A 25090-nucleotide genomic window follows, 5' to 3' on the forward strand; every position below is an offset into this window, starting at 1 on the left:
ACACGCCCTTAAACAAAAAGTCAAGATCTTCACAATTTATCACCACAAAGGGCTTAACATCAATCTGACCAAATATGATGATGATTTGATTAAATCTCTAAGAGCAGTAAATCACAGCGTAAAACATGGTATTTCCTGCTACCTTTAGGTGGCGCTATGACTGAAGCTGAATATTGGCATTGAAATGTGTTCAGGCCAAGACTCTTATCAAACGTGTGAAGTGTGGGGCAGATTGAACATTGTATGCCTTAGTTATAACAACTTCCTGTTTCATGGCGAAAACGCTGAACTTTGTCAGGCCGCCACGGACACACCCTCCAACGAAAAGTCAAAAGCTCCGCAATTTAACATCGCAAAGGCCTTTAGATGATACTGACCAAATATGATGATGATCTGATAAAATCTCTAGGAGGAGTTCGTTAAAGTACGAAGGCTGGAAATGACAAAATTTGCACAGAAATCACAGCGAAAAATCAAAATGGCCGACTTCCTGTGGGGTTTAGAGCTTCGCTCCAAGAGACTTTTTTGTAGGTCTTGGGGGGATAGATGACCCTACCAAATCTCGTATCTGTAGGTTTTTCATAGCGGCGGGGCTGTTCTCTTGAAATTTTGCAGGTGGCGCTATTGAGCCATTTCTACACGCCCACTTCTGGCGGCTATGCCACATGTAAATTTTTGCCACTTCTGACGTGTGTGCAATGTTTTATGACTTTTTGAGCTTGTTTAGCCTGTCAAAATGCGTTTCATTTAGCGATACTTTGCGAGGCCGCCACGGACACGCCCTTTGATGAAAAGTCAAGGTCGTTGGTTTTTATCATCACACAAGGTCTTGAGATTACACTGGTGAAATATGATGTTGATATGTTTAAATATCTAAGAGCAGTAAGTCACAGCTTAAAACATGGTATTTCCTGCTGCCTCTAGGTGGCGCTATGACTATTACGGAATTATGCCATGTTTATGTGTTCAGGCCAGGACCCTTATCAAACGTGTGAAGTCGGGGGCAGATCGGACAATGTATGCCGGAATTACAACAACTTCATGTTTCATAGCGAAACATCACACTTTGCCAGGCCGCCACGGACACGCCCTCCAACAAAAAGTCAAGATCTTCACAATTTATCATCGCAAAGGGCTTAAGATCAGTCTGACCAGATATGATGATGATTTGATTAAATCTCTAAGAGCAGTAAATCACGGCGTAAAGCATGGCATTTCCTGCTACCTCTAGGTGGCGCTATGACTGAAGCTGAATTTTGGCATGGAAATGTGTTCAGGTCAAGACCCTTATCAAACGTGTGAAGTGTGGGGAAGATTGAACATTGTATGCCTTAGTTATAACAACTTCCTGTTTCATGGCGAAAACACTGAACTTTGTCAGGCCGCCACGGACACGCCCTCCAACGAAAAGTCAAAAGCTCCGCAATTTAACATCGCAAAGGCCTTTAGATGATACTGACCAAATATGATGATGATCAGATTAAATCTCTAGGAGGAGTTCGTTAAAGTACGAAGCCTGGAAATGCCAAAATTTGCACAGAAATCACAGCGAAAATTCAAAATGGCCAACTTCCTGTGGGTTTTAGAGCCTGGTTCCAAGGGACTTTTTTGTAGGTCTTGGGGTGATAGACGATCCTACCAAATTTCGTATCTGTACGTTTTTCGTAGCGGGAGGGTTGTTCTTTTGAAATTTTGCAGGTGGCGCTATCGAGCCATTTCTACACGCCCACTTCTGACGCCTATACCACATGTAAATTTTCGTCAATTCTGACGCGTGTGTAAAGTTTCATGAGTTTTCGAGCATGTTTAGGCCCTCAAAAATGCGATTCATTTTGGAGAAGAAAAAGCAGAAGAATCTGAGCAAAAACAATAGGGCTTTGCACCTACGGTGCAGGCCATTCTGGCCTGCTCCTCGGTGCTCGGGCCCTAATTAAAACTGCAAGCAGTGATGGAAGGGCCCTCGCACTCATGTGCACCGCCACTCTATGGCCTTAGTAAAGCAATAAACCAGGGGGATTGAAATTTCCGTGGATAAATATAGGTGGATATTCAAAGGAACTTTGAAGTGCCACTACTCCTTTATGCAGCAGGTGGCGCTATGATTGTAATTGATTGTTGTAACATTGATGTGTTGAGGCCAGGACCCTTGTCAAACGTATGATGTCTGTGACAGGTCGGACATTGCATGTCTGAGTTACAACAGCTTTCTCATGACGAAAAATCAAACTTTGACAGGCCACAACGGACACGCCCCTTTAACGAAATGTCAAGATCTTCACAATTTATCATTGTGAAGTCCCTAAGTTCAGACTGACCAAATATGATGATGATCTGAATACATTTCAATGAGCAGTAAATCACAGTGTAAAACATGTCATTTCCTGCTTCCAGCAGGTGGCGCTATAACTTTTACTGAATATTGCCATGTTGATGTGTTCAGGACAGGACAATTATCAAACTTGTGAAGCGTGGGTCAGATTGGACATTTTAAACCTGAGTTAGAACAACTTCCTGTTTCATTGAGAAACACAGAAATTTGGCAAGCCGCCACATACACACCCTCCATTGAAATGTCAAGATCTCCGCAATTTAGCATTGCAAAGCCCTTTAGATGACACTCACCAAATATGATGATTATCTGATTAAATTTATAGGAGGAGTTTGTTAAAATACGAAGGCCAGAAATGGCAAAATTTGCACTCAAATTACAGAGAAAATTCAAAATGGCTGACTTCCTGTGGGGTTTAGAGCTTTGCTCCAAGAGACTTTTTTGTAGGTCTTGGGGTGATACATGATCCTACCGCATTTCGTATCTGTGCGATTAACGTAGCGGGGGGGCTGCTCTATTGAACTTTTGTAGGTGGCGCTATAGAGCCATTTTAACACCCCAAGTTCTAAAGCCTATATCACATGAAAATATTCGCCACTTTTGACACGTGTGCAACGTTTCATGACTTTTTGAGCTCGTTTAGGCTGTCAAAAATGGGATTCATTTAGCGATACTTTGCGAGGCCGCAACGGACACGCCCTTTAACGAAAAGTCAAGGTCGTTGCTATTTATCATCACACAAGGTCTTGAGATTAGACTGATGAAATATGATGTTGATATGGTTAAATCTCTAAGAGCAGGAAGTCACAGCATAAAAGGTGGTATTTCCTGCTGCCTCTAGGTGGCGCTATGACTGATACTGAATTATGCCATGTTGATGTGTTCAGGCCGGGACCCTTATGAAACGTGTGAAGTTGGGGGCAGATCGGACTATGTATGTCTGAATTACAACAGCTTCCTGTTTCATGGTGAAACATCACACTTTGCCCTGCCGCCACGGACACGCCCTTCAACGAAAAGTCAAGATCTTTGCAATTTATCATCGCAAAGGGCTTAAGATCAGTCTGAGCAAATATGATGATGATTTTATTAAATCTCTAAGAGCAGTAAATCACAGCGTAAAACATGGTATTTCCTCCTACCTCTAGGTGGCGCTATGAGTGAAGCTGAATATTGGCATTGAAATGTGTTCAGGCCAAGACCCTTATCAAACGTGTGAAGCGTGGGGCAGATTGGACATTGTATGCCTGAGTTAGAGCCACTTCCTGTTTCATGGCGAAAATGCAGAAATTTGTCAGGCCGCCACGGACACACCCTCTAACGAAAAGTCAAGATCTCCGCAATTTAACATCGCAAAGGCCTTTAGATGAGATTGACCAAATATGACGATGATCGGATTAAATCTGTAGGAGGAGTTCGTTAAAGTATGAAGCCTGGAAATGACCAAATTTGCACAAAAATCAAGGCAAAAATTAAAAATGGCGGACTTCCTGTTGGGTTTAGAGCTTCGCTCCAAGAGACTTTTTTGTAGGTCTTGGGGTGATAGATGATCCTACCAAATTTCGTATCTGTACGTTTTTCGTAGCGGGGGGGCTGTTCTCTTGAAATTTTGCAGGTGGCGCTATCGAGCCATTTCTACACGCCCACTTCTGGCGCCTATACCACATGTAAATTTTCGCCACTTTTGACATGTGTGCAAAATTTCATGACTTTTCGAGCATGTTTCGCCCCTCAAAAATGCGATTCACTTTGGAGAAGAAGAAGAATAAATAATAATAATAATAATAATAATAATAATAATAATAATAATAATAAACCGAGCAAAAACAATAGGGTCCTCGCACCCCGGTGTGCTCGGGCCCTAATTAAAGCTGCAAGCAGCGATGGAAGGGCCCTCGCACGCATGTGCACCGCTACCATATGCTATTAGTAAAGCAGTGAACCAGGGGAATATGAATTATAGTGGGTAAATATAGGTGGATATTCAAAGGGAAACTGATGTGCCACACCGCCTGTGTGCAGCAGGTGGCGCTACGACTGTAACTGATTGTTGTTATATTGACGTGTTCAGGCCGGGACCCTTATCAAAAGTGTGAAGTATAGGGCAGATCGGATAATGTATGCCTGAATTGCAACAGATTCCTGTTTCATGGCGAAACATCACTCTTTGCCAGGCCGCCACGGACACGCCCTTCAACGAAAAGTCAAGATCTTCGCAATTTTTCATCGCAAAGGGCTTAAGATCAGTCTCACCTGATATGATGATGATTTGATTAAATCTCTGAGAACAGTAAATCACAGTGTAAAACAAGGCATTTCCTGCAAACTCTAGGTGGCGCTGTGACTGAAGCTGAATATTGGCATTGAAATGTGTTCAGGTCAAGACCCTTATCAAACATGTGAAGTGTGGGGCAGATTGGACATTGTATGCCTGAGATAGAACAACTTCCTGTTTCATGGCGAAAATGCTGAACTTTGTCAGGCCGTCACGGACACACCCTCCAACGAAAAGTCAAGATCTCTGCAATTTAGCATCGCAAAGGCCTTTAGATGAGACTGACCAAATATGATAATGATCGGATTAAATCGCTAGGAGGAGTTCGTTAAAGTACGACGCTTAGAAATGTCAAAAAATGACAGAGAAAATTCAAAATGGCCGACTTCCTGTGGCGTTTAGATCTTAGCTCCAAGAGACTTTTTTGTAGGTCTTGGGGTGCTTGATGATCCTACCAAATTTCGTATCTGTATGTTTTTCGTAGTGGGGGGGCTGTTCTCTTGAAATTTTGCAGGTGGCGCTATCGAGCCATTTCTACACGCCCACTTCTGACGCCTATACTACATGTAAATTTTCGCCACTTCTGACGCGTGTGCAAATTTTTATGAGTTTTCGGGTATGTTTAGGCCTTCAAAAATGCGATTCATTTCGGAATATAATAATAATAATAATAATAATAATAAACGAAGCAAAAACAATAGGGCTTTGCACCCACGGTGCAGGCCATTCTGGCCTGCTCCTCGGTGCTCGGGCCCTAATTAAAGCTGCAAGCAGCGATGGAAGGGCCCTCGCACGCATGTGCACCGCCACCCTATGGCATTAGTAAAGCAGTAAACCAGGGGGGTATGAATTAAAGTGGGTAAATACAGCTGGATATTCAAAGGGAAACTGGTGTTCCACACCGCCTGTGTGCAGCAGGCGGCGCTATGACGGTACCTGATTATTGTTATATTGACGTGTTCAGGCCGGGACCCTTATCAAACGTGTGAAGTCTGGAGCAGATCAAACAATGTATGCCTGAATTACAACAGCTTTCTGTTTCATGGTGAAACATCACACTTTGCCAGGCTGCCACAGACACGCCCTTCAACGAAAAGTTAAGATCTTCGCAATTTATCATCGCAAAGGGCTTAAGATCAGTCTGACCAAATATGATGATGATTTTATTAAATCTCTAAGAGCAGTAAATCACAGCGTAAAACATGGCATTTCCTGCTACCTCTAGGTGGCGCTATGACTGAAGCTGAATATTGGCATTGAAATGTGTTCAGGCCAAGACTCGCATCAAACGTGTGAAGTGTGGGGCAGATTGGACATTGTATGCCTTAGTTATAACAACTTCCTGTTTCATGGCGAAAACGCTGAACTTTGTCAGGCCGCCACGGACACACCCTCCAACAAAAAGTCAAAAGCTCCGCAATTTAACATCGCAAAGGCCTTTAGATGAGATTGACCAAATATGATGACGATCTGATAAAATCTCTAGGAGGAGTTCGTTAAAGTACGAAGGCTGGAAATGACCAAATTTGCACAGAAATCACAGTGAAAAATCAAAATGGCCGACTTCCTGTGGGGTTTAGAGCTTCGCTCTAAGAGACTTTTTTGTAGGTCTTGGGGTGATACATGATCCTACCAAATTTCGTATCGGTACGTTTTTCGTAGTGGGGGGGCTGTTCTTTTGAAATTTTGCAGGTGGCGCTATTGAGCCATTTCTACACGCCTACTTCTGGCGCCTATGCCAAATGTAAATTTTCGCCACTTCTGACGTGTGTGCAGAATTTCATGAGTTTTCGAGTATGTTTAGGCCCTAAAAATTGCGATTCACTTTGGAGAAGAAACGGAATAATAATAATAATAATAATAATAAACCGAGCAAAAACAATAGGGCTTTGCACCCAAGGTGCAGGCCATTCTGGCCTGCTCCTCGGTGCTCGGGCCCTAATAATAATAATAATAATAATAATAAACGGAGCAAAAACAATAGGGTCCTCACACTTGTGTGCTCGGGCCCTAATAATTAAAGCTGCAAGCAGCGATGGAAGGGCCCTCGCACGCATGTGCACCGCTACCCTATGACATTAGTAAAGCAGTAAACCAGGGGGGTATAAATTAAAGTGGGTAAATACAGGTGGATATTCAAAGGGAAACTGATGTGCCACACCGCCTGTGTGCAGCAGGTGGCGCTATGATGGTACCTGATTATTGTTATATTGACGTGTTTAGGCCGGGACCCTTATCAAACTTGTGAAGTCTGGAGCAGATCGGATAATGTATGCCTGAATTACAACAGCTTCCTGTTTCATGTCAAAACATCACACTTTGCCAGGCCGCCACGGACACGCCCTTCAACGAAAAGTCAAGATCTTCGCAATTTATCATGGCAAAGGGCTTAACATCAGTCAGATCAAATATGATGATGATTTGATTAAATCTCTAAGAGCAGTAAATCACAGCGTAAAACATGGCATTTCCTGCTACCTCTAGGTGGCGCTATGACTGAAGCTGAATATTGGCATTGAAATGTGTTCAGGTCAGGACACTTATCAAACATGTGAAGCGATGGGCAGATTGGACATTGTATGCCTGAGTTATAACAACTTCCTGTTTCATCGCGAAAATGCCTAACTTTGTCAGGCCGCCACGGACACACCCTCCAACGAAAAGTCAAGATCTCCGCAATTTAACATCGCAAAGGCCTTTAGATGAGATTGACCAAATATGATGATGATCGGATTAAATCTCTAGAAGGAGTTTGTTAAAGTACGACGCTTGGAAATGTAAAAAATGACAGAGAAAATTCAAAATGGCTGACTTCCTGTGGGGTTTAGAGCTTAGTTCCAAGAGACTTTTTTGTAGGTCTTGGGGTGATAGATGATCCTACCAAATTTCGTATCTGTACGTTTTTCGTAGCGGGGGGGCTGTTCTCTTGAAATTTTGCAGGTGGCGCTATCGAGCCATTTCTACACGCCCACTTATGACGGCTATACCACATGTAAATTTTCACCACTTCTGACGCGTGTGCAAAATTTCATGAGTTTTTGAGCATGTTTAGGCCTTCAAAAATGCGATTCATTTCGGAAAATAATAATAATAATAATAAATATAGCTGCAAGCAGCGATGGCGGGCCCTCGCACGTTTGTTTACCGCTACACAGTGCCTTCGAGAAAACGATGCACGGTGGGCAAGTGCATCAAGTGGGTAAATATCATGCTGCTACTGACCCATTTAGGTACTGTAGGTAAAAGAAACCCCACATTTTAGACAAACGGGGCGCTAGTGAGCCACTAAATAGACACGCCTTTATCTGACGTTTTTGTCAACACTTAACAGCCGACAAATCTGATGTGTGTGCCAAATTTAAAGTCAATCTAAGCACACCAAGAACCTTAAATATGCCTGACATAAAAGAAAAGTTTGACACGTTGCCATGGGAACAGCGTTAGAGATGTCAAAAATTCCTTCGCAATTTAGCGTCTACAATGTCTCAGCATCATGTTGACAACTTCTGGTGTGAATTGCAGTATTTCACTAGAAGGAGTATTAAAAAGAACATTGCATGCGACTGTCAGGCTTAAATAAGCCTTTAAAATGAAAGTAAAAAGTTTGACGCGTTGCCATGGGAACAGCGTTTGAGATATCAAAAATCCCTTCACTATTTATCATCTCCAATGTCTCGGCATCATGTTGACCACGTTTGGTGTCAATCGCATGAATATCCTAGAAGGAGTATTGAAAAGTTCACTGAATGCAACTGAAGGGCTTAAATATGCCTTTAAAATGAAAGTAAAGTTTGACACGTTGTCATGGGAACAACGTTTGAGATATCAAAAATCCCTTCGCAATTTATCATCTACTATGTCTTGGCATCATGTTGACCACTTTTGGTGTCAATCGCATAAACATTCTAGGAGGAGTATTTAAAAGAACATCACATGGAACTGTCAAAAAAATCAACCTTTGTGACTGCAACACTTCCTGGCGCCTGGTGGTGGCGCTATACCCGAGACTTACAATAGGCACATCGATGCGATCGAAATCTTCAGACGAACAAACACCCCACGTGTCATCACTATAAGACATTTTTTGCCTTAGATATTACACACTTCCTGTTTCTCTGATTTCGCCATGACTTTGCCGCTTCGCCATGGCAACACCGTTCGAGATATCAAAAATCCCTTCGCAATTTAGCAAGTCCAATGTCTTGACATCATGATCACCACATTTGGTGTCATTTGCATGAATCCCCTAGGAGGAGTATTCAAAAGTTCACTGCATGCATTTTTTAAACAATCCAAAATGGCGGACTTCCTGTTGGGCGGAGCTAAAATGTTAGAGGGCGAAAGTTGTTCGGGTCGATGAGATCTATATGTGTACCAACTTTCGTAAATGTGCGTACATGTTTGCCCGATCTGTGCACTCCTGTTTGTTTTTGCATTACAGGGGGCGCTACAGAGCCCCCGTGCCACGCCCGTGTTCCAGCCTTTGGCTTTCGGCGATCACGGACAACTCTGATGTCTGTGCCAAATTTCAAGAGTTTTCGAGTATGTTAAGGCCCCCAAAATGTCCAAAAGTGTTGAAAAAAATAAAAAAAAAAATAAAAATAAAAATAATAATCCGAGCAAAAACAATAGGGCTTCGCACCTTTCGGTGCAGGCCATTCTGGCCTGCTCCTCGGTGCTCGGGCCCTAATAATAATAATAATTAAAGCTGCAAGCAGCGATGGAAGGGCCCTCGCACGCATGTGCACCGCTACCCTTTGGCATTAGTAAAGCAGTGAACCAGGGGGATATGAATTTAAGTGGGTAAATATAGGTGCATTTTCAAAAAAAAATGTATGTGCCACACCTCCTGTGTGCAGCAGGTGGCGCTATGATTGTAACTGATTGTTGTTATATTGATGTGTTCAGGCCAAGAACCTTGTTAAACATATAAAGTCTGTGACAGGTCGGACATTGTATGCCTGAGTTACAACAGCTTTCTCATGGTGAAACATCAAATTTTGCCAGGTCACCACGGACATGCCCTTTAACAAAAATTACAGATCTTCCCAATTTATCATTGTGAAGTCTTTAAGTTCAGACTGACCAAGTATGATGATGATCTGAATACATTTCAATGAGCAGTAAATCACAGTGTAAAACATGTCATTTCCTGCTTCCAGCAGGTGGCGCTATAACTTTTACTGAATATTGTCATGTTGATGTGTTCAGGACAGGACAATTATCAAACTTGTGAAGCGTGGGTCAGAGTGGACGTTTTAAGTCTGAGTTAGAACAACTTCCTGTTTCATTGCCAAACACAGAAATTTGACAGGCCGCCACAGCCACACCCTCCAATGACATGTCAAGATCTACGCAATTTAGCATCGCAAGTGCCTTTACAAGACACAGACCAAATATGATGATGATCTGATTAAATTTCTAGTAGGAGTTTGTTAAAGTCCGAAGCTCAGAAATAGCAAAATTTGCCCTCAAATTACAGAGGAAATTAAAAATGGCTGACTTCCTGTGGGGTTTAGAGCTTTGCTCCAAGAGACTTTTTTGTATGTCTTGGGGTGATACATGATCCTACCACATTTCGTCTCTGTACGTTTAACGTAGCGGGGGGGCTGCTCTCTTGAATTTTTGTAGGTGGCGCTATAGAGCCATTTTTACACCCCAAGTTCTGAGGCCTATATCACATGAAAATATTCGCCACTTTTGACACGTGTGCAACGTTTCATGACTTTTTGAGCTCGTTTAGGCTGTCAAAAATGGGATTCATTTAGCGATACTTTGCGAGGCCACCACAGACACACCCTCCAACAAAAAGTCAAGACCTCCGCAATTTAACATCGCAAAGGCCTTTAGATGACACAGACTAAATATGATGATGATCTGATTAAATTTCTAGTAGGAGTTTGTTAAAGTCCGAAGCTCAGAAATAGCAAAATTTGCCCTTAAATTACAGAGGAAATTAAAAATGGCTGACTTCCTGTTGGGTATAGAGCTTTGCTCCAAGAGACTTTTTTGTAGGTCTTGGGGTGATAGATGATCCTACCAAATTTCGTATCTATACGTTTTTCCTAGTGGGGGGCTGTTCTCTTGAAATTTTGCAGGTGGCGCTATCGAGCCATTTCTACACGCCCACGCCCACAGCATGTTTCGCCCCTCAAAAATGCGATTCACTTTGGAGAAGAAACGGAATAATAATAATAATAATAATAATAATAATAATAATAAACCGAGCAAAAACAATAGGGCTTTGCACCCACGGTGCAGGCCATTCTGGCCTGCTCCTCGGTGCTCGGGCCCTAATTAAAACTGCAAGCAGTGATGGAAGGGCCCTCGCACTCATGTGCACCGCCACTCTATGGCCTTAGTAAAGCAATAAACCAGGGGGATTGAAATTTCCGTGGATAAATATAGGTGGATATTCAAAGGAACTTTGAAGTGCCACTACTCCTTTATGCAGCAGATGGCAGCAGGTGGCGCTATGATTGTAATTGATTGTTGTAACATTGATGTGTTGAGGCCAGGACCCTTGTCAAACGTATGATGTCTGTGACAGGTCGGACATTGCATGTCTGAGTTACAACAGCTTTCTCATGGCGAAAAATCTAACTTTGACAGGCCACAACGGACACGCCCCTTTAACGAAATGTCAAGATCTTCACAATTTATCATTGTGAAGTCCCTAAGTTCAGACTGACCAAATAGGATGATGATCTGAATACATTTCAATGAGCAGTAAATCACAGTGTAAAACATGTCATTTCCTGCTTCCAACAGGTGGCGCTATAACTTTTACTGAATATTGCCATGTTGATGTGTTCAGGACAGGACAATTATCAAACTTGTGAAGCGTGGGACAGATTGGACATTTTAAACCTGAGTTAGAACAACTTCCTGTTTCATTGAGAAACACAGAAATTTAGCAAGCCGCCACATACACACCCTCCATTGAAATGTCAAGATCTCCGCAATTTAGCATTGCAAAGCCCTTTAGATGACACTCACCAAATATGATGATTATCTGATTAAATTTATAGGAGGAGTTTGTTAATATACGAAGGCCAGAAATGGCAAAATTTGCACTCAAATTACAGAGAAAATTCAAAATGGCTGACTTCCTGTGGGGTTTAGAGCTTTGCTCCAAGAGACTTTTTTGTAGGTCTTGGGGTGATACATGATCCTACCGCATTTCGTATCTGTGCGATTAACGTAGCGGGGAGGCTGCTCTATTGAATTTTTGTAGGTGGCGCTATAGAGCCATTTTAACACCCCAAGTTCTGAGGCCTATATCACATTAAAAAAATATTCGCCACTTTTGACACGTGTGCAACGTTTCATGACTTTTTGAGCTCGTTTAGGCTGTCAAAAATGGGATTCATTTAGCGATACCCTGCGAGGCCGCAACGGACACGCCCTTTAACGAAAAGTCAAGGTTGTTGCTATTTATCATCACACAAGGTCTTGAGATTAGACTGATGAAATATGATGTTGATATGGTTAAATCTCTAAGAGCAGTAAGTCACAGCATAAAAGGTGGTATTTCCTGCTGCCTCTAGGTGGCGCTATGAGTGTTACTGAATTATGCCATGTTGATGTGTTCAGGCCGGGACCCTTATGAAACGTGTGAAGTTGGGGGCAGATCGGACTATGTATGTCTGAATTACAACAGCTTCCTGTTTCATGGTGAAACATCACACTTTGCCGGGATGCCACGGACACGCCCTTCAACGAAAAACCAAGATCTTTGCAATTTATCACCGCAAAGGGCTTAACATCAGTCAGACCAAATATGATGATGATTTGATTAAATCTCTAAGAGCAGTAAATCACAGCGTAAAACATGGTATTTCCTCCTACCTCTAGGTGGCGCTATGAGTGAAGTTGAATATTGGCATTGAAATGTGTTCAGGCCAAGACCCTTATCAAACATGTGAAGCGTGGGGCAGATTGGACATTGTATGCCTGAGTTAGAGCCACTTCCTGTTTCATGGCGAAAATGCAGAAATTTGTCAGGCCGCCACGGACACACCCTCCAACGAAAAGTCAAGATCTCCGCAATTTAACATCGCAAAGGCCTTTAGATGAGATTGACCAAATATGACGATGATCGGATTAAATCTGTAGGAGGAGTTCGTTAAAGTATGAAGCCTGGAAATGACCAAATTTTCACAAAAATCAAGGCAAAAATTCAAAATGGCGGACTTCCTGTTGGGTTTAGAGCTTCGCTCCAAGAGACTTTTTTGTAGGTCTTGGGGTGACAGATGATCCTACCAAATTTCGTATCTGTAAGTTTTTCGTAGCGGGGGGGCTGTTCTCTTGAAATTTTGCAGGTGGTGCTATCGAGCCATTTCTACACGCCCACTTCTGGCGCCTATACCACATGTAAATTTTCGCCACTTCTGACATGTGTGCAAAATTTCATGAGTTTTCGAGCATGTTTCGGCCCTCAAAAATGCGATTCACTTTGGAGAAGAAGAAGAATAAATAATAATAATAATAATAATAATAATAATAATAATAATAATAATAATAATAATAATAAACCGAGCAAAAACAATAGGGTCCTCGCACCCCGGTGTGCTCGGGCCCTAATAATAATAAACGGAGCAAAAACAATAGGGTCCTCACACCCTGGTGTGCTCGGGCCCTAATTAAAGCTGCAAGCAGCGATGGAAGGGCCCTCGCACGGATGTGCACCGCCACCCTATGGCATTAGTTAAGCAGTGAACCAGGGGATATGAATTAAAGTGGGTAAATATAGGTGGATATTCAAAGGACAAAAATGTGCCACACCGCCTGTGTGCAGCAGGTGGCGCTATAACTGTACCTGAGTATTGTTATATTGACGTGTTCAGGCCGGGACACTTATGAAACTTGTGAAGTCGGGGGCAGATCGGATAATGTATGCCTGAATTACAACAGCTTCCTGTTTCATGGCAAAATATCACATTTTGCCAGGCTGCCCCGGACACGCCCTTCAACGAAAAGTCAAGATCTTCGCAATTTATCATTGCAAAGGGCTTAAGAACAGTCTGACCAAATATGATGATGATTGGATTAAATCTCTACGAGCAGTAAATCACAGCGTAAAAAATGGCATTTCCTGCTATCTCTAGGTGGCGCTATGACTGAAGCTAAATATTGGCATTGAAATGTGTTCAGGCCAAGACCCTTATCAAACATGTGAAGCGTGGGGCAGATTGGCCATCGTATGCCTGAGTTAGAACAACTTCCTGTTTCATGGCGAAAACGCTGAAATTTGTCAGGCCGCCACGGACACACCCTCCAACGAAAAGTCAAAAGCTCCGCAATTTAGCATCGCAAAGGCCTTTAGATGATACTGACCAAATATGATGATGATCGGATTAAATCTCTAGGAGGAGTTCGTTAAAGTATGACGCTTGGAAATGTCAAAAAATGACAGAGAAAATTCAAAATGGCTGACTTCCTGTGGGGTTTAGAGCTTAGCTCCAAGATACTTTTTTGTAGGTCTTGGGGTGATAGATGATCCTACCAAATTTCGTATCTGTACGTTTTTCGTAGTGGGGGGGCTGTTCTTTTGAAATTTTGCAGGTGGCGCTATCGAGCCATTTCTACATGCCCACTTCTGACGCCAATACCACATATAAATTTTCACCACTTCTGACGCGTGTGCAAAGTTTCATGAGTTTTTGAGCATGGTTAGGCCTTCAAAAATGCGATTCATTTCGGAAAATAATAATAATAATAATAATAAACGAAGCAAAAACAATAGGGCTTTGCACCCACGGTGCAGGCCATTCTGGCCTGCTCCTCGGTGCTCGGGCCCTAACAAGCAGTGATGGAAGGGCCCTCGCACTCATGTGCACTGCCATTCTATGGCCTTAGTAAAGCAATAAACCAGGGGGATTTAAATTTCCATGGATAAATATAGGTGGATATTCAAAGGAACTTTGAAGCGCCACTACTCCTTTATGCAGCAGGTGGCGCTATGATTGTAATTCATTGTTGTAACATTGATGTGTTGAGGCCAGGACCCTTGTCAAACGTATGATGTCTGTGACAGGTCGGACATTGCATGTCTGAGTTACAACAGCTTTCTCATGGCGAAAAATCAAACTTTGACAGGCCACAACGGACACGCCCCTTTAACGAAATGTCAAGATCTTCACAATTTATCATTGTGAAGTCCCTAAGTTCAGACTGACCAAATATGATATTGATCTGAATACATTTCAATGAGCAGTAAATCACAGTGTAAAACATGTCATTTCCTGCTTCCAGCAGGTGGCGCTATAACTTTTACTGAATATTGTCATGTTGATGTGTTCAGGACAGGACAATTATCAAACTTGTGAAGCGTGGGTCAGATTGGACATTTTAAACCTGAGTTAGAACAACTTCCTGTTTCATTGAGAAACACAGAAATTTGGCAAGCCGCCACATACACACCCTCCATTGAAATGTCAAGATCTCCGCAATATAGCATTGCAAAGCCCTTTAGATGACACTCACCAAATATGATGATTATCTGATTAAATTTATAGGAGGAGTTTGTTAAAATACGAAGGCCAGAAATGGCAAAATTTGCACTCAAATTACAGAGAAAATTCAAAATGGCTGACTTCCTGTGGGGTTTAGAGCTTTGCTCCAAGAGACTTTTTTGTAGGTCTTGGGGTGATACATGATCCTACCGCATTTCGTATCTGTGCGATTAACGTAGCGGGGGGGCTGCTCTATTGAATTTTTGTAGGTGGCGCTATAGAGCCATTTTAACACCCCAAGTTCTGAGGCCTATATCACATGAAAATATTCGCCACTTTTGACACGTGTGTAACGTTTCATGACTTTTTGAGCTCGTTTAGGCTGTCAAAAATGGGATTCATTTAGCGATACTTTGCGAGGCCGCAACGGACACGCCCTTTAACGAAGTCAAGGTCTTCGCTATTTATCATCACACAAGGTATTGAGATTAGACTGATGAAATATGATGTTGATATGGTTAAATCTCTAAGAGCAGTAAGTCACAGCATAAAAGGTGGTATTTCCTGCTGCCTCTAGGTGGCGCTATGACTGATACTGAATTATGCCATGTTGATGTGTTCAGGCCGGGACCCTTATGAAACTTGTGAAGTTGGGGGCAGATCGGACTATGTATGTCTGAATTACAACAGCTTCCTGTTTCATGGTGAAACATTACACTTTGCCAGGCCGCCACGGACACGCCCTTCAACGAAAAGTCAAGATCTTCGTAATTTATCACGGCAAAGGGCTTAACATCAGTCAGACCAAATATGATGATGATTTGATTAAATCTCTAAGAGCAGTAAATCACAGCGTAAAACATGGTATTTCCTCCTACCTCTAGGTGGCGCTATGAGTGAAGTTGAATATTGGCATTGAAATGTGTTCAGGCCAAGACCCTTATCAAACGTGTGAAGCGTGGGGCAGATTGGACATTGTATGCCTGAGTTAGAGCCACTTCCTGTTTCATGGCGAAAATGCAGAAATTTGTCAGGCCGCCACGGACACACTCTCTGACGAAAAGTCAAGATCTCCGCAATTTAACATCGCAAAGGCCTTTAGATGAGATTGACCAAATATGACGATGATCGGATTAAATCTGTAGGAGGAGTTCGTTAAAGTATGAAGCCTGGAAATGACCAAATTTGCACAAAAATCAAGGCAAAAATTCAAAATGGCGGACTTCCTGTTGGGTTTAAAGCTTCGCTCCAAGAGACTTTTTTGTAGGTCTTGGGGTGATAGATGATCCTACCAAATTTCGTATCTGTACGTTTTTCGTAGCGGGGGGGCTGTTCTCTTGAAATTTTGCAGGTGGCGCTATCGAGCCATTTCTACACGCCCACTTCTGGCACCTATACCACATGTAAATTTTTGCCACTTCTGACATGTGTGCAAAATTTCATGAGTTTTCGAGCATGTTTCGCCCCTCAAAAATGCGATTCACTTTGGAGAAGAAGAAGAATAAATAATAATAATAATAATAATAATAATAATAATAATAATAATAATAATTAAAGCTGCAAGCAGCGATGGAAGGGCCCTCGCATGCATGTGCACCGCCACCCTATGGCATTAGTAAAGCAGTGAACCAGGGGGATATGAATTAAAGTGGGTAAATATAGGTGGATATTCAAAGAAAAATGTATGTGCCACACCGCCTGTGTGCAGCAGGTGGCGCTATGACGGTACCTGATTATTGTTATATTGACGTGTTCAGGCCGGGACCCTTATCAAACGTGTGAAGTCTGGACCAGATCAAACAATGTATGCCTGAATTACAACAGCTTCCTGTTTCATGGTGACACATCACACTTTGCCAGGCTGCCACGGACACGCCCTTCAACAAAAAGTCAAGATCTTCGCAATTTATCACGGCAAAGGGCTTAACATCAGTCCGACCAAATATGATGATGATTTGATTAAATCTCTAAGAGCAGTAAATCACAGCGTAAAACATGGCATTTCCTGCTACCTCTTGGTGGCGCTATGACTGAAGCTGAATATTGGCATTGAAATGTGTTCAGGCCAAGACTCTTATCAAACGTGTGAAGCGTGGGGCAGATTGGACATTGTATGCCTTAGTTATAACAACTTCCTATTTCATGGCGAAAACACTGAACTTTGTCAGGCCGCCACGGACACACCCTCCAACGAAAAGTCAAAAGCTCCGCAATTTAACATCGCAAAGGCCTTTAGATGAGATTGACCAAATATGATGATGATCTGATAAAATCTCTATGAGGAGTTCGTTGAAGTACGAAGGTTGGAAATGACCAAATTTGCACAGAAATCACAGCGAAAAATCAAAATGGCCGACTTCCTGTGGGGTTTAGAGCTGGGCTCCAAGAGACTTTTTTGTAGGTCTTGGGGTAATACATGATCCTACCAAATTTCGTATCTGTACATTTTTCATAGTGGGGGGGCTGTTCTTTTGAAATTTTGCAGGTGGCGCTACTGAGCCATTTCTACACGCCCACTTCTGGCGCCTATGCCACATGTAAATTTTCGCCACTTCTGATGTGTGTGCAAAATTTCATGAGTTTTCGAGTATGTTTAGGCCCTCAAAAATGCGATTCACTTTGGAGAAGAAACATAATAATAATAATAATAATAAACGGAGCAAAAACAATAGGGTCCTCACACCCCGGTGTGCTCTGGCCCTAATAAAAATAAACCGAGCAAAAACAATAGGGTCCTCGCACCCCGTTGTGCTCGGGCCCTAATAATAATAATAAACCGAGCAAAAACAATAGGGTCCTCGCACCCCGGTGTGCTTGGGCCCTAATAAGAATAAGAATAATAATAAACGGAGCAAAAACAATAGGGTCCTCACACTGGTGTGCTCGGGCCCTAATAAACGGAGCAAAAACAAAAGGGTCCTCACACCCCGGTGTGCTCGGGCCCTAATAATAATAATAAACGGAGCAAAAACAATAGGGTCCTCACACCCTGGTGTGCTCGGGCCCTAATAAGAATAAGAATAATAATAAACAGAGCAAAAACAATAGGGTCCTCACACTGGTGTGCTCGGGCCCTAATAAACGGAGCAAAAACAATAGGGTCCTCACACCCTGGTGTGCTCGGGCCCTAATAATAATAATAATAATAAACGAAGCAAAAACAATAGGGCTTTGCACCCACGGTGCAGGCCATTCTGGCCTGCTCCTCGGTGCTCGGGCCCTAATAATAAACGGAGCAAAAACAATAGGGCTTTGCACCCACGGTGCAGGCCATTCTGGCCTGCTCCTCGGTGCTCGGGCCCTAATAAATTCGAGCTGATGAAATATGGCCTGCTCCTCGGTGCTCGGGCCCTAATAAATGTTTTATTAACCAATTGCATGTATTTAATAAATAAAAAGCAAATATAGCAGAGAATATAATAACCGGTCTGTGCATGAAGGCGCCGGCACGACCCGTTCACTTGCATTGCATTGTTAACTAGAACGCACCTCATCATAAATAAATAAAATTCAGCGTAGGCCTATATGCCTCATACATTAGCATTATCTTTCTGCATGTGTTCTGGAAAAGACAAGGGCTTTCTCACACACAGTGAGTTACACCAATTAGCCGACGCGTCTTTTACGCATTCTGAAAGTGCCTGTTTTATTCATTGGTTTTATCGTGTTGTAATATTCTAAAATTAACATTTAATTACAACCACTTACCTGACGTGAACTTACACACACGCAAGCGCACAGGGCGCACACACAGACACACACACACACGCACACAAATGTGAAAGATATAAAATATCATTCAGCAACGATATCAATTAAATGCAATCCTAAAATATGATTTAAAACATAACCCTTTTATTATTAGGTATAAGAAATTAAAATGAATTGAATCACATGTTTAAATGCCACTGAGATATCAGAGCCAGCAGTCGATTTCTGATGGGCTTGCCAAGGCGAGGCTGTGCTGGGCGGGGTGTGAGTGCTTATGCGCCGGTGATTCTCTCTGGAGCTCATCTGGAGCTCTTCTCCGTCCGAAAGTGTCCGAGCACACTTTTAAATAGACGCTATCTTTATTAACCGACCGCCTATTTAAATAACAGAAATATTATGAGCATTTTGTTGTCAGGAAACATAGCTGTCATAAGTCCACATATTGACCAGATTTGTCTTAATTAGTTCAGTCAACACTAGCCATTCTAAATGTTGACTGGATTTGAAAATAATCATTCATTTAATTTTTTAAACACAGATTTATCTAGACTTAAAATAATATGTCTTCTCAACTAAGCCCAAACAAGAAAATTGGTTTAACTTATACATTTTTGCCCGTCCACCATTTCATTAATTGGATTTTTTACAGTGTACGTGATGGATAGCATTCTGATATTAATTCTCTAACATGTGAGGGTGCTAGGCCATTTAAGGCTTTGTAGGTGATTAATAGCAGATTAAATTGTATGCAATATTTGACTGGTAGCCAGAGTAAATATGCCAAAATTGGGCTTATGTGGTCATACTTCTTAGAACAAGTAAGCACTAGCTGAAAAAGGCGTTTTGAACTAGCTGAAGCCTGTTTACCTGATTTGCGTGACATCCCCTGAGTAATGAGTTACAATAGTCTATTCTAAATGTCATAAAAGTGTGGATAAGCTTTTCTGCATCTGATGCAGACAACATATGGCATAATTTTGAGATATTTCTAAGATGGAAGAATGCTGTATGGCAGACGTTGGCGATATGACTATCGAAAGATAGATTGCTGTCAAACATCACACCCAAGTTCTTAACCGTGGAAGATGGCACCACAGTGCAGCCATCTATGGGCAACTTGTAATCTGACATATTTTGTTTGGAGTGATTCAGTACAATAATAAGTATCTCAATCTTATTAGTTTAGCATAAGGAAGTTATTTGCTATCCAGTCCCTAATATCACTAATGCAGTCTGTTAGCTTAGCAAACTGGTGGGTTTCGCTGGGATGTGAGGAGATGTAAAGCTGAGTATCATCCGCATAGCTGTGAAAACTTATGTTATGTTTCCTGATAATGTCTCCTAGCAGGTAACATATATAACGAGAACAGGATAGGACCTAAAACTGATCCCTGCGGTATGCCGTATTTAACCAGAGAGTGATATGACTCCTCCTCATTTACATAAACAAAGTGATAGCGATTGGTTAGATACGATATAAACCATGCTAGCGCCTGACCACTGATGCCATCATAGTTTTCTAGTCTATAGAGTCAGATTGTGTGATCTATTATGTCAAAGGCTGCACTAATGTCTAGCAATATAAGGATTGAGATTTCATCACAATCGGATGTTAAAAGGAGGTCATTTGTAACTCTAAGCAGCGCTGTTTCTGTGCTATGGTGGGGCCTGAATCCTGATTGGAACTTTTCATACGTTCTATTATTCACTAAGAATGTGCATAGCTGACTTGCCACTACCTTTTCTAATATTTTAGAAAGAAAAGGGAGACTTGAGATTGGTCTAAAGTTATTAAGATCTCCCTGGTCAAGGTGTGGTTCTTTTAATGAGCTGTCTAATAACTGCTAGTTTGATGGCTGTTGGAACGCACCCTACGTTCCAACAGTTGTTTGATAAATAGAGTATTGCACTACAGGATTAACTGTAATCTGACCTTTGTGTTATAGTTCAGTTCTTCAGAAGAGATCAGATCCAGAGTTCAGCTGTGTGTCTATGAAGAGGGACCGGTCTATGGAGCCGCCATTAACATTGAAGACTGATACTACATGCCCTGCTCTCAGGTACAATATTTATATAAAAATATAACCATGGTATCAATTTTTTAATTCAATTCAATTCAATTCAATTTTATTTATATAGCGCTTTTCACAATTTGGTAATTGTATCAAAGCAGCTTTACATAATAGATGCAGTGAAAAGCACAGAAAATCGACAGATAGCACAACATAATAAATGATAGCACAAGCAGTTAAATTTGCTACGGCTATAAATCAACATTATAAACAAACGTATTACTAATGTAACATATAGAAGTTAAGCCCAAAAAGGCTGCCTCCCCGGGTTGAAAAACCCCCTAGGAGAAAAAAACCCCGGAATTTTAGCCGGGGAAGTAAAAAAAGTCATAGGAGGAAAAAACCCTTGGGAGGTATATATATATATATATATATATATATATATATACACATTGAAACGGAAGGAGATTAAGCGGAGATTAAGCGGAGATTAAGCGGGTTCTGCCGGTGGTCTTTGGTCAGGCATCAGCTGGACATCACGTTGAAGAACAGCTAGTAGATCAGTTGTGTGACGACTTTCACATGTACCGGAACTGGATCTGTTTGTCTCGTCCTCGGGATCAAGGACGAGACAGGGAGAGAGACACAAAATCTTATTAGCGTAGGGGCCGTTCACATAGAAAACAAGTGTCACACAGTAATGTGGTTTTAGTCAGCTCGGTTCCGGACAGGCTAACTATTGCTGGTTAAGTGTATTACATATAGTTAATGATTTTAGAAACGGAAACAGAACTCGTTTGACTAAGGCCAGAGGCCCCACTGCCGTCGTTAATGCTAACGTACAGTGGCAAACGGTTCTGTATGACATACTATTTTAAGGTCATGGGAAAAGGCCAAAATTGCAAGCCGGCCATATTTGGCAGTTAAGACTCAGTCGAAAACCAATTCAAAGTTTCAGCATATTACTAAAGAGTATTAATGAGATTTACCATGCTTTGAAGTGTTGACGAAAAAAAAAGGTTTTAATTTATTCATTAATTAATTTATTTATTAGGTTGTACAAGCTAGCTATTAGGAGATAAGTACCATTGTTAAAACAACTATTTGAAAGCCTTGTTAAAGAGAAAAGTTTTAAGTCTAGATTTAAAGTTATCTACTGTCTCTGATTTTCGGACGTCGGTTGGTAAATCATTCCATAGCTTAGGGGCTAAGTAGGAAAAGGATCTGCCACCTTTAGACACCTTTGATATTTTAGGGATAATTAAGAGGCCAGAATTTTGTGACCGCAATGCACGTGATGGATTGTATTCTGATAATAATTCTCTAAGATATGAGGGTGCTAGGCCATTTAAGGCTTTGTAGGTGATTAGTAATATTTTAAATTGTATACGATATTTAACTGGTAGCCAGTGTAAAGATGCCAGAATTGGGCTTATGCGGTCATACTTCTTAGTTCGAGTAAGAACTCTTGCAGAAGCGTTTTGAACTAGCTGAAGCTTGTTGACCTGTTTTGCATGGCATCCTCCGAGTAGCGAGTTACAATAGTCTATTCTAGAGGTCATAAAAGCGTGGATAAGCTTCTCTGCATCTGATGCAGACAACATATGGCGTGTTTTTGAGATATTTCTAAGGTGGAAGAATGCTGTGCGGCAGACATTGGAGATATGGCTGTCGAAGGATAAACTGCTGTCGAACATCACACCTAAATTCTTAACCGTGGAGGTTGGCACCACAGTGCAGCCATTTATGGGCAACTTGTAATCTGTCATATTATATTTGTAGCGATTCGGTTCGATAACAAGTATCTCTGTCTTATTGGAGTTTAGCATAAGAAAGTTATGTGACATCCAGTCACTTATATCGCTGATGCAGTCTGATAGTTTAGAAAAATTTTGTGTTTCGCTAGGATGCGAGGAGATGTAAAGCTGTGTGTCATCTGCATAGCAGTGAAACTGTATGTTATGATTTCTGATAATATCTCCCAGAGGTAACATATATAACGAGAACAGGATAGGACCTAAAACTGATCCCTGCGGTACGCCGTATTTAACCAGGGAGTGATGTGACTCCTCCTCATTTACATAAACAAAGTGATAGCGATTGGTTAGATACGATCTGAACCAAGCTAGCGCCTGACCACTGATGCCAACATAGTTTTCTAGCCTATTAAGTAAGATTGTGTGATCTATTGTGTCAAAGGCTGCACTAAGGTCTAATAATATAAGGAGTGATATTTCACCACGGTCGGATGTTAGGAGAAGGTCATTTGTAACTCTAAGCAGCGCTGTCTCTGTGCTATGGTGGGGCCTGAATCCTGATTGGAACTTTTCATACGTACTATTATTTGCTAAGAATGTGCGTAGCTGGCTTGCCACTACCTTTTCTAATATTTTGGAAAGAAAAGGGAGATTTGAGATTGGTCTAAAGTTATTTAGATCTCCCTGGTCAAGGTTTGGTTTTTTAATGAGCGGTCTAATAACTGCTAGTTTGAAAGCTGTAGGAACGTAGCCTAATTCTAATGATGAGTTAAAGACATTTAGTACTGGGTTAGACACTATAGGGAATACCTCTTTGAGTAATTTTGTGGGAACAGGGTCCAATATACAGGACGATGATTTGGATGATGCTACTAATTTAGATAGCTCATCTATTGTAGTAGGTTTAAATGACTCAAGATGTTCGTATGGTAGGCAAGCGTTAAATGTATTACTGGGTAGAGTGGTGGCTGCTTGGGTACCTACAATGTTTTCCCTAATTATCATAATTTTCTTAGTAAAGAAGTTCATGAAGTCGTTACTATTGTGTGGGAGTTTATTAGTGGGTTCTGTTTGTTCTTTATTTCTAGTCAGTTTCGCAACTGTGCTAAAGAGGAAGCGAGGGTTATTATGATTTTCTTTAATAAGATTGCTGAGATACGTAGATCTGGCGATTTTTATAGCCTGTCTGTAGTGTTTAACACTCTCTTTCCATGCTGCACGCCATACCTCTAACTTTGTGCTTCTATAATTTCTTTCCATTTTCCTAGTTGCCTTTTTGAGTGCTGCTGTGTGATGATCATACCATGGAGCTGGCGTTTTTTCTTTGATTCTCTTTTTTCGAATTGGAGCTACGGCATCCAATGTGTTAGAACAAATACTGTTCAGGTTTTCTATTACAATATCTAGATCGTCAGAGTTATCTGCTACATGTTTCATTTGGGACAGGTCTGGAAGAGTGCTAATAAAGTTATCTTTAGTGGTGGAAATTATTGTTCTGGCTAGTCGGTAGCGTATTGTGGATCGAGTGATCATATCTAGAAGTACCGTGTATGAGACAAGGCAATGGTCTGAAACTGCATCGCTCTGAGGTGATATCTCGATTTCATTAATATTGAGCCCGAGTGACAGAATTAAGTCTAATGTGTGCCTATGAGTATGCGTGGGCCTGTCACGTTTTGTCTAATATTGAGAGAATTTAGAATATCCATAAATGCTAATCCTAATGTATCTGTTGGGTTATCAACATGTATATTAAAGTCACCAACGATAAGAGCTTTATCTACAGTGACTACGAGGTCAGACAGGAAATTTGATATTTCTTTAAGAAAATCTACATGATGGCCCGGAGGTCTATAGATTGTAGCAAGGACAAAAGAGAGCTGTTTATGGTTACGATCAGTTATTTCCATATTTAATAGCATTATTTCAAATGAATTAAATTTTAGTTTGGATTTATGGTTTACTTTAAAAAAATTTTTGTATATTGTAGCTACACCACCCCCTCTCCCCTTTAAACGCGGTTCATGTTTATAATAGTAGTCTTGTGGGGTGGATTCGTTTAAACTAATGTAATCGTCTGCTTTAAGCCAGGTTTCTGTTAAAGAGAGTGCATCTAAGTTTTGGTCAGTAATTATTTCATTGACAATAGGTTCTTTATTGGTAAGCGATCTAATGTTAAGAAGGCCGAATTTTAACATTCGAGGTTCATCTGTAAACGTATTGTTTTCTAATTTTATGTTTGTAAGATTTGTACGAGACGAGGTAAACGGTGCTCTGTATTCGTTTGTTCGAGGAACACACACAGTTGAAATGTGTTGATACTCTGGTAAGATAGATTCTAAGTTCTGGGATATATGTGATCTTGACATGTCAGAGCTACTAACAGATGGACGGGTAGGCCGATCTATCTGTTTCCTGACCTGGGCCCTGGGTAGTCAAACTGTATTAGAATTTAGAGTATTGGTCAGATTTCTAGAGAGTATAGCATTTCCTTCCGATGACGGATGAAGGCCATCTCTCTTTAGCAGGTCAGGTCTCCCCCTGAAGTG

The 25090-nt window shown here is 41.5% G+C and overlaps 1 protein-coding gene across 1 annotated transcript in view; it reads left to right on the forward strand.

Moving 5' to 3' along the window:
- Nucleotides 1-25090, forward strand: part of LOC141361723 (protein NLRC3-like) — an 843841-nt gene that overhangs the window by 33413 nt on the left and 785338 nt on the right. Inside the window, exon 3 of the mRNA XM_073863417.1 lies at nucleotides 20719-20832. Within this exon, the coding sequence (XP_073719518.1) occupies nucleotides 20719-20832 (114 nt within the window). The remainder of the gene's footprint in view (nucleotides 1-20718; nucleotides 20833-25090) is intronic.

This window comes from Misgurnus anguillicaudatus, chromosome 24 (genome assembly GCF_027580225.2).
Source record: "Misgurnus anguillicaudatus chromosome 24, ASM2758022v2, whole genome shotgun sequence".
NCBI classification, from domain to species: Eukaryota; Metazoa; Chordata; class Actinopteri; order Cypriniformes; family Cobitidae; genus Misgurnus; species Misgurnus anguillicaudatus.